Here is a 10,819-nt window from a genome sequence, read left to right on the forward strand (position 1 = left end):
TCCCGGGTATTTTCAAAACCGCCCCCCCCCCCCCCCCCTCCCCTTATCCACTCAGTGTTGTTCCAAGTTGTGCTCTATTGTTTGTCTTGGCAGGCGGTGTCAGGGAGGGGCCCCACCGCTGCTGTTTGTGCAACCTGTTAGAGAACTTTCAGGGCCGTATCATCTCTCCTCTGCTCCTTGACTGGAGATCGTCTCACCTCTGAGTCCGGCTCATACTTCCATGAATGTCACATATAAGAAAGGATATTGTTCTTGTTCTTTTTTTTTTTTTTCAGGTCCATCAGATTTAACCTGGTGTCTGTTACCTGTGTTGTAGCAACAGTATGAAAAATGTAATATAAAACACTGTGGTTCATTATGTTTCAGCTGTAATACATCGGGGAGTCAGTGGGTGCGCTGTGTCAAACAGACACACTGTAAATCAGCCGTTAGTCATTAACGTTGAGTGACCGGTCGTCTAGAACGTTGTTTCCCAAAGACTGGGTCGCGACCCTCAGGTGGGTCGAAAGAGGGGTTTTTTTTGGGGTCGTCTCGCATCATGTTTCCCAGGAGTTTACGAATAATGTCTATTGAGTCGGGTCGCGAAGGTTTGTGACTTTTAAAATCCCTGGAAAGAATTTTGGGAAACACTGATCTAGAAACATTGACAGATTATCTTTGAATGAAAAAAGTAAAGGGATTTGACTGGACCTCTGGACCAGAGATAATGTTTTACCAAAGATCTAAAAGTGAGGAATTTTTTAAACAGCTGTTTTAATCACATCAATATTTTAAAGTACAAAATAAGACCAGAATTTAAATAGTGCAACATTTTTGGTTGAATTGAAACCTCCACTGGTTTGTGTTGGTTCAATTAACAAATCAACATAGAGTTTTTTAACGTGTTTTAACGTGTCCTTGACCGTTCATTTCAGTGTCCTCTGACGCAGAGCTTTTCTACGTGACTTAAATCTAGGTTTAGTGTCGAACAGTCAGTAACTGTCACCTGCCTCCAAGGGTAGTTCTGCTGAGTTTTTTTAAAAGTAAAATGAAAAATATTTTTATCACCGAATGATAAAGATCATTTAAATATATGTTTATCTATATTTCTTTTTTCTGCGTTGCTCCTTACATTCACTGCGTCCTCATTATGTCCCATCCCTGCACCTGTGTTTCACCTCTGTCCTGGTCCAATCATACGCCAGATTTCCCAGCCTTTTGCCCACATGACATACGTCCAGTTCATTTAATCTTTCACCAGGATGTTGTGTTTCAAAACCAAGTTTCATTTGTGCTTCAGTGAGTTTTTTTTTTTTTTTAACCGTCTTATTAGTTATTTCAAGGTCTGTAGCTCCGTCTCCTCCCAGTTTCCCTTGTGAAGTTTTTTTTTTTAAACCTTCAGTTTCTCGACACCTGCACCTGTTGTTCTGTTCAGTCTTGATCTTGTTGAACTTCTCAATCGTATTCTTCAATCCCAAACATTTTCTAACACAAAAGTCCATTCATTTTGTCACTGAAGCTGCAGCTGTGGTTTAGTTCTTGTAAAACATCAATCAAGTGGAGATCATTTCTAGGTCCATGCTGAAACCACTGGTTTATACTGGGTTTTTGACCTTGATTTTTTTATATAATTGTCCCTGTAAACATTGCTGAAGTGGTGATGGTCATATTGGTTATATATATATATATAATTTTTTTTGCATTGAAGCAATCACATTTCCTCCATAATAACTTTATCCTCCACTGTATACACCCAGCCTGTCTCTATAGACAGTTTAATTATGTCCACACTGTATCAATGGCATGAACATGGCAACAGTTCCCTAGCAACAAGATCGACAAGAATAAACTACATGTAAGGTTGCTTCCCAAGTTGTATGCCTGCAGGTGAACTAAGGAATTTTCTGAAAGATTTCTTGTTTTTTTTTTTTTTTTTTTTTTTTTTTCTCCTCTTCCTTCTCTGGTGTGATGTGCTGCAGTACAGGAAACACAAACGTGAGACGCTGGGTGTGTGTGTGTGTGTGTGTGTGAGGGGGTTGGAGGGAGAGTGTGAGTGAGAGAAAAGAGAGGGGGAGAGAGTTTATGTGGCTTCAGCCCTGGAACATTTAAAGGCAGTCAACAATGCAGCTGTGGTGAGTGGGGCCGCTTCAAAGTATTTATCTACACATGCCTCCAGTGACCGCCGAGTGTGGACGGCTAAGTTTAAGCTCTATTCATAGATGTGAATGAATGAGCGCCGTGCCAGAGGCACTTTTATCACCGTGACTGTAAACAACAGCAGAGTGAATCAACAGGTAGGAACTCTGGCAGCCGTGGGATGGAGATTTCCAAAGACAGAAGGAGAGCAGATTTGTTCGCACGTAGAGACGACATCTGCTGTCCCCGCGCTGCGAAGGGGAGCGGAGGCTGCAGACTAAGCACTTTGACAGGATACAGCACCTACAGCCTGACCTCTTTTGTTTGCCCTCACCACATCCCAATCACACTGTGAGAAAGCAGAGCTCGTGTCGGCCAGAGGCAGACAAAAGGGACGGACGGTAAACATCACAGCGTCATCAGCAAAACGTCGGTGCAGCAGCAGAACTCAGAGCTTTTTTTTGGTTTTTTTGTCGTTTTGTTTTTTGTAGATGTTGGGTTTCCCTGCTCCACGCAGTAGCGACACGTTCCTGTTAAAACACGTGTGAGATTAAATGTTACTCGGTGTAAGTTTGCAGAAAAATGAGACCCGCTGTAGTCAACACTCGGCTGCACAGATGGCTCACCAAGAAACACAGAAAGAGTGGGTTTCAATAAAGCAGCGCCGTCACTCAGTGCTAACAGTTTCAGCGTTCTCTCCTAAATATATTAACACCTTTGTCTGTCATTTACCATCATTAGCGTCACAGTGTTAATACTTTACCATAGCTCCACGTTTTTCGACGTACACCTGTGTGTTATCCAAGCAGTTTTTGTTTGTTTAATGGATTTTTTTTTTTTTCAACACAGTCTTTAATTTGCATTCAAGCATCTGTGTATAGCATCAGTTTTTATAACGGTTGTTTGTAAAATGAAAAACACTGGTTGTTTGGTTGTTTCAACGGTTGTTTGTAAAATGAAAAACACTTTCTTTTTTTTTACAGTTTTAAAGGGTGAAATTCTTCCTTCCATCTGGACAGACCTGCAGTCACTGGACCGTCGTCGTGTCCGGATGGAAGGAAGTGGTTCTTCCTCATAAAAATAAATAAAAAATATTTTTGCAGGTTTATGTTATTTTTATTACTATTATTATATTTTTTATATCATTTGTTCAGACACTATTGTAAACCCACAGAATTTTATTAAATCCTATTTTTAGAAAATATTAAATGACCTCACTCCGTCTGAAGGGTACCAGTGATTAACGACGGTCCGTGTGGAAATGTTTTTCAAAAGTTAGATTACAGTTGGTGAAAAATCATTATCATCATTATTTAGCTGATCGATGTCACCGTTGTTCTTTCAGATACAAGACACGAGGAGAGAGGAGGATGGTTCACCACAGAGAAGACGACCTGATCGGGATTCCCTTCCCCAATCACAGCAGCGACGTCCTGTGCAGCCTGAACGAGCAGCGGCGTGACGGCCTGCTCTGTGACGTGATCCTCATAGTCCGGGACCAGGAGTACCGTACCCACCGCTCTGTGCTGGCCGCCTGCAGCCAGTACTTCAAGAAGCTCTTCACAGTGGCCACCGGTGATGGAGATCACCACCAAACCGCCGCCATTTACGAGATTGACTTTGTGGCGCCCGAGTCTCTGACGGCCATTTTGGAGTTTGCCTACACGTCCACTCTGACCGTGACGGCGTCCAACGTCAAAGAGATCCTGAACGCCGCTCAGATGCTGGAGATCCCGTGCATCATCAACGTTTGCTTGGAGATCATGGACAGTGGCGGCGAAGGTGAAGGAGCAAGGAGGGGGGAGGAGGGGGAAGAGGACGAAGAGGAAGAAGAAGAGGACGCAGAGGAGGACGAGGAGGAGGAAGAAGAGGAAGAAGATGAGGAGGAGGAAGCCGGGTCGAGGAAAGACGAGCAGGAGGAGGAGGAGGACGACATCAGCGAGAGGTCACTGCAGTCGTCGGAGAGCAGGGGGGAGCGGACACCGTCAGGGACGGAGGACCTACATCCTCCCAGCACTTCTTCATACCAGCAGCAGTTCGACCTCCACAGAGGGTCGCCTCAGTCACAGTCTCACAACAACATGAGAGGAAAACAGGTGAGTCCCGTCACCTCACACTGGTACTGTTTGGTCAGGTTAAAATGTCTGCGAAGATTCTCATTCGTCCAGGTCGTATTATCTAAAGAGTTCAGTTGTGAGGAACTGGACTTCTTCTTCTTCGAGCTTGAAAGACGTTTCAGTTTCTCAACTGAGAAACTTCATCAACTGAAACTGATGACCCTCATCTGTCAGGTCTGTCTGTTTCCTGTTCCTGCTGTGTCTGCTCTGTCGGGTAATCTGTGTCATCACACTCACCTGAGTCTCCGTGATTAGTCTCACTGGTGTCACCTGTCGCCCTCACTCGATGGTCGATGGTGTATCTGCTCCTGGTCTTAGCTCTGCGTATGCTTTCGTCCTGGTCTTTGAAGTGAGTTTTTCCAGTTTCTGAAACTGATGAAGTTCCTCAGTTGAGGAACGAAACATCTTTCAAGCTCCAAGAAGAAGTCCAGTACTTTACAACTGAACTCTTTGGAGGTCCGGTTAAAACAAGCTTGATGTTTTTCAACAGTGTCCTCATCAGCTGTTTGGTCGCTGTCCTCTGACTGCGACAGGAGTTCTAAGTCAAAACACGTGAAAGTTAATCGTTATGAAGCACTTTTCAGTTGACCTGGACCCCACTGAGACCCTAGTGGTTGGTATCACACTGACCTGCTGCCGTTTCATTTCATGTTAATCTCAGTTTTAGAGTAACAGGTAAAATGAACCTTAGGATTATCCAGATAGAAACGCGTGGAAACCTTCACGTACTTGCAGGACCCCGTGTCACCTCCAGTCCTTCAACTCTTTGGTCTCAACATTATCATTATTGTCTTTGGCACGTTGAAACTGACATCTGTTTTTCCCCAAAACCTGCAAAACTCTTTTTGGACCTAAAACACGTTTTTATTGTTTTTTGGTCCATTTCTTATCTCACAGCTGGAGATAGCCGCTGGGATCGGCTCAGGAGAACTGGAGCCAATCCCAGGAGTCAGTTGACCAGTCAGTGGGTCAGAGATTGAGATAATCGACACTCACGCTCAAACAATAAACCTAAGAACTTTCAGTCTTTATATTTTTGACTATGGAGGGAAATCTGTGGCATCAGTTAGCACTGGGGGGTTAAACTTGTGATCTTTTTCTGTAAGGCAAGAGCACTAACCTCTTTCCACTGTGCAGCCCCAAATAATAATCCAAATAATTATTAATAATTATCATTTTAGGAAGTTTTCTGTGTCTGTATTTTTTCTCCTTTAATACAAACCATCAAGGAAAAGTCTGAACTCTGTGTCGAATACATTTATATTGGTGACTTTTTCTACTCCAGGAAAGCGCGGAGAGTCGAGCTCTGAAGGACTTCTCCATCGAGTCTCTGCTCCAGGAAGGCCTTTATCCCCGTACGTCACCGTTGGACCGACGGGCGAACTTCTCCTCTCTTCTCCCAGGATTCTACCCCTCCATGTGGGCCGCTGAGTTTCCTGCCTTTTCTCAGCAGCTTCTGGACCCTAACAACCATCAACATCCACATGGAGGCGCCGCGCTGCCAACGAGGCTGCCCCACGCCTTCTCCACCTCTGCACCGCTGGAATCCACCAGACCGCTCAACTTAGCTGTGAAGAGAGAGATCATAAAGGAGGAGATGAAAGAGGAAGTTCCGCCGAGTCTGCTCCACACCGACTTCCTGAAGGAGTTCGTCAGCGCGGGCCTCGGCGGCGCCGTGAACTCTGGCGCAATGCCGTTAGAGGGTCACACTCTGGGTCAGATTAAGGATGAGGCTGACTTCCGCTCGTACCTGAGCTTGCTGAGCTCTGCGTCACACCTGGGGGCGCTGTTTCCCCCCTGGCAGCTGGAGGAGGAGAGGAAGATGAAGCCTAAGGCGTCGCAGCAGTGTCCGATCTGCAACAAAGTCATTCAAGGAGCCGGGAAACTGCCCCGGCACATGAGGACCCACACCGGAGAGAAACCATACATGTGCACTATCTGTGAAGTACGATTTACCAGGTAGGTGAAACAGTGAATTACCACTTATTTAATTCAAGTCTTTCAGTTTTACAATCTGCCCCGGTGTTATGTAAGAAAGTGAAGTACCTACAGAAAGTACCTTCAGGTTTTTACAGTGAGGTCTTTATCGGAGCTGAATAATAAAAGGCTGACGGTGGAAACCCCCCCGACACAGCCTCTGAAATTTCTTAACTGCCTACTCTTTGTCTACTTTTGTTTCTTTATAAAGATTTTTAAAAAATCCCAGTTCAATGATGTGCTGATACAGAATGGACCAAAACTATAATTTAGTGGAATTAACTGGAATTATAAGTAGGTGTTCTTCTGTATCCAGGCTACTCAGTTTTGCACATATTTCTACCATTTAACATAAGCTAACCTTTTAGCATTTTTTCCAAGAGCCTTTAAGTCACATACAACCCAATGTTTACAAGACATAATGTTTTATTATAATGGAACATTATGGTTTCTAAAAAAAAATTAAAAAGTTACCAGAAAAAGGTGTAATTAATTGTAGAATTAAAAGTTAAAAAGGATAGTAGCTAGCATATTAGCATAATAAGTTATTCTAATAGCAAGGAAGTTACCATGATAAGCTAATGATAAGCTAGCATTATAACAAATGGGAAGGTAGCATTATCATTTAAATCTGAAAATAAACAAAAAAATGTTATAAACTCAAAAGCAAAAGTTTATTAAAATCAAACAAAACATTAGCTAGCATTATAACAAATAGGAAGGTAGCATTATCATTTAAATCTGAAAATAAACAAAAAAATGGTATAAACTCAAAAGCAAAAGTTTATTAAAATCAAACAAAACATATGCGTTTAAAAAAAAAACCATATATCCTCCACGATAGATAAATATGAGCCAAAGCTAAATAAAATAAGGCTAAAATGTAAATAAAAACGTTTGCCAAAAACTAGTCAACTTTTTTCACTCCATTATATGTGAGTTATTGTGTGTACTGTGTGTGTTTCCCAGACAAGACAAACTGAAAATCCACATGAGGAAACACACAGGGGAGCGTCCCTACATCTGCCTCCACTGCAATTCCAAGTTTGTCCACAACTACGACCTGAAGAACCACTTGCGGATTCACACGGGCGTGCGTCCGTACCAGTGCGAGCACTGCTACAAGAGCTTCACGCGCTCCGACCACCTGCATCGACACATCAAGAGGCAGAGCTGCAGAATCTCACGTCCCCGCCGAGGACGGAAGCCGGCGGCCTGGAGATCCACGCCCAACAGCAACTTCCTGTGTCCTCCGACCGCAGCCGCCAACAGGTTTGAGGAGAACGGGCTCAGCCCTGCATACCAGGGAGTCAAGAACCATGGACTAGGGGAGATGCTGGGCCTAGGCGTCAGGGGTTTGGGGTTCAAGAGCGTGGATGGAGTGAGCAGGGAAGAAAGGCGAACAGAGGGGAAGGAAGAGGAGCAAGCAGGAGAAGGGAGGCAGAGGGGAGTGTTTGCCTTCGCTCTGGCAGGAGATGAAGTTCTTACCCGCTCTCCATTTTACGCTGCCACCTCTGAGCCCTGGACCATGAGACTGGAGCGAGCTCCTCCCATCTCTGAGCCGGCCAAATGAACACTGAAGGGAGCAGGGGAGAGGAGGAAGAAAAGGTCTCTGATCTCTGTGTCTGCTCTGCTCCGTGAAGCTAAACGCACCTTTTTTGGGGGGAAAAGTGAACGAGTGAGAACCTTTTTTTTTTCTTTTTTTTTTTTTTGCAGCCTGCTGATGTGGCGGTGGTTACATACACACACAAAAACATAATTTCACAGATGTCAGGCTAACTAATGGTTTCAGCACCGTGATGTTTCCAGTGACTTTAGCAGCATTTACCAAGAGGCTGACGGTCTGACACTGCCAGTGTGGGAGACATATCAGGAGCAGTCACCGAGAGGTCACTGAGATTTTTTTTTTTTTTGACCTACAAACTACATTCTCTACACACTCTCTGAAGGCAACAAGAAGTGAGACTGTTATTTTGACAAACAATAAATGCAAAAAAATAAATTTAGAGCCATGGGATTGTCAGAATTGAAGAGATGCAAGTCAGCATTCTCAAGTGAAAGTCAGATTTTTTTTTTTCTGTTTTGTCACAGAATTGATGATCATTGGACAGAAAAGACCATTTTCTAATTTTTTTGTCAAAGTATTATTCCTTTTTTTCTTTTTACCGATTTGAGTTTAAAGTCATAATTCAGACGTTTCCCAACATTTTAAATGAGAATGTCTCAGTTATGACTGTTATGAGTCCAAATTTGTTTTTCTGTTAACACAGCTTTAATCTGATTTCTCAGAAACCTAAGGCAACTGTGAGACTCTGAGTCTAATCTCAATTTTTATTTTTTTTATAAATTTCTCAAATCCCACAATTAAAATTTTTCTTTTTCATAAGTCCTTGATTTAACCACCAGGGGTTTTGATTTTTGGAAGAAATATGATAATTTTTCAGGATTTTTTATCTCAGAAAAAGGTCCGAGCTATGATTTACTTAAAAAAAAAAATCTGTTTTTTGGGAATACTGACTTCACTCTCAAAATTCCCACTTTTCTTACGACTCTGAAGTGAAAGCAGAAATTCTGATTTCTGCTTCTGAATTTGATGATTGAATTAGAACAGAAAATAGAGATTACAAAGAGGAAAAAACAACATGCAACAGAAAGATATATTTCACATGGCATTAAATCTCTTCTGTACATTTTTACATGATAATGACGATCATCCTTTTTTTTTTTTTTTTTGGTTAATTTGTAGAAGAAACTGTTGAAACGGCTGTTGCCTCCCGTCCTGCATGTTTGATTCAAACTGGGTTGTGAGATCATTTTCTCAAACATCTTTTCAAACTGATAATCTTGGACTTTTGATTGTGTATCTCTCTCCGCACACTGCCTTTGTTCCAATTTAAGCTCTTTGTCTGCACTATTGTACATACAGGCAAACTTTTGGCCATTGTGGTGTTAATTATGGTTGCATTGCTGATGATGTCAGAAAAAATAGTCTCTGATTCCATCCAAAGATGTGTACTTTGATATTTGATAGACTTGAATTCAACTTTGTTTCAATGTTTTATTGTATATTTCTGATTAATCAAAACTGCGGCTTTAGCTTTACAGTATGCTTGTGGGTTGTTTTTTTGTTTTTGTTTTTGTTTTGTTTTGTCTGCAACAATTCAGGAAGGTGTCAGGTCCCTTTTTCATATAATGTTCATCCCTGATCTGTGTATAAAGACGTTCCCAAAAATTATTTGAATTGAAAAAAAAAGTATTTTCTTGCTATTTATGCATATTTAAATGAATGAGCCTTGGCTATATTTTGCAAAATCGTTTTATAAAGACACTAAATGTTGAAGTTTGTTCTTGTCTGGCTAAATTATTGCTACTGTGGCTGTGTGACATAAACAAGGGCTTTAAAATTGTCAAGTTTTTTCGCGGCAACTTAAATCCAAGTTAAATATCCAACAGTAATCTGGTAAGTTAACCTAAAAGTAACTGAAAATGTTATTTTTAAGAAAATATCGACTATAGTACAACATATAAATATAGACATCAGCTAAAACTGATAAATGATCCAAGTTCAAACTAGAAGTTCATAACTGAACTAGCCAAACCTTGTTAGTTTGGCTAATTTAGCCATTTTGGCTAACTCAGTAGCCTTAGCTAATGTCTTAGTATTGTTGATATTTTTATGTTACTTTTGAATTTTTAAATGTACTTCTTGTTACTTGTAGCTTCAGACAGATACAATTAGGTGACTTACAGACTGTAAAACTCAAATGTAACATTAAAATATCAACAATACCAAGACGTTAGCTAAGGCTACTGAGTTAGCCAAAGGAATACTGAAAGGCTGTTGGGAAAGAGCTAAGAGTTTACCAAAATATTCATCAAATAGCATCAATAATCCTTAACGATTAGGGATACCAAAAACAACAAAATGAGCAAAAAACATAGTCGTTTAACTAAGCAGAATAAAAGGTTGGTGTTAAAATACACGTGTATAAAAACAGCGGGGAGGGGGCGTTTAATTGACTGTGGACAGCTGTTTCTCTCTGGACAGAATTAAGAGACAATCACTGTTTTACATAGTTTTCTCAAATTATAAAAGTTTAAAATGATTTCAAAATAATGCAATAATAAAAGCCAGGTTTATTACAATTAAAAAAGGAAATAAGCAGAGGACAATTAAACGTTATTATAATATATATAAACTACACTGCGTTACTCACACAGTGATGCGCCTGTTTTCCAACCCTGACCCCTAGTGGACTAAATTAAGTACAACATCACAACTACCGCTAACGCACAAGTACGTTTTACATTTTTCATTAGATTTTTTTTTACTTAGACTAAGAAGATATTAAAAGTGTTTTGTTTTTTTTTGTTTTTGTTTTTTAAGTACTTTTAGGATTGTACGGGTTTTTTTTTCCCTTTTATTCATATTAATTCGGCTAAAGTACACGTACAGCAAATTTTATTTCATAGACACGAACATATTCTCACAATATACTCACAATATGTCTGAGGCCGTCTTATAAAACTGTTATATGACACGGTCTCAGATACTAAATGAATGAATTAGGCATTAAAAACACCATACAGATTATTTAGCGTATCTCCTC

The 10,819-nt window shown here is 41.0% G+C and overlaps 1 protein-coding gene across 2 annotated transcripts in view; it reads left to right on the forward strand.

Moving 5' to 3' along the window:
- The window catches only part of zbtb7c (zinc finger and BTB domain containing 7C), a 26,528-nt gene extending 16,982 nt beyond the window's left edge, over positions 1-9,546 (forward strand). For both annotated transcript variants that reach the window (XM_008326084.3, XM_017038520.2), the window contains exons 2-4: positions 3,461-4,211; positions 5,518-6,191; positions 7,179-9,546. In XM_008326084.3, coding sequence (XP_008324306.1) covers positions 3,486-4,211; positions 5,518-6,191; positions 7,179-7,782 — 2,004 coding nt within the window. In that variant the 5' untranslated portion in view covers positions 3,461-3,485 and the 3' untranslated portion in view covers positions 7,783-9,546. The remainder of the gene's footprint in view (positions 1-3,460; positions 4,212-5,517; positions 6,192-7,178) is intronic.
- Positions 9,547-10,819: the final 1,273 nt, after the last annotated feature.

Source organism: Cynoglossus semilaevis, chromosome 14 (genome assembly GCF_000523025.1).
Source record: "Cynoglossus semilaevis isolate Cse_v1.0 chromosome 14, Cse_v1.0, whole genome shotgun sequence".
Lineage (NCBI taxonomy): Eukaryota > Metazoa > Chordata > Actinopteri > Pleuronectiformes > Cynoglossidae > Cynoglossus > Cynoglossus semilaevis.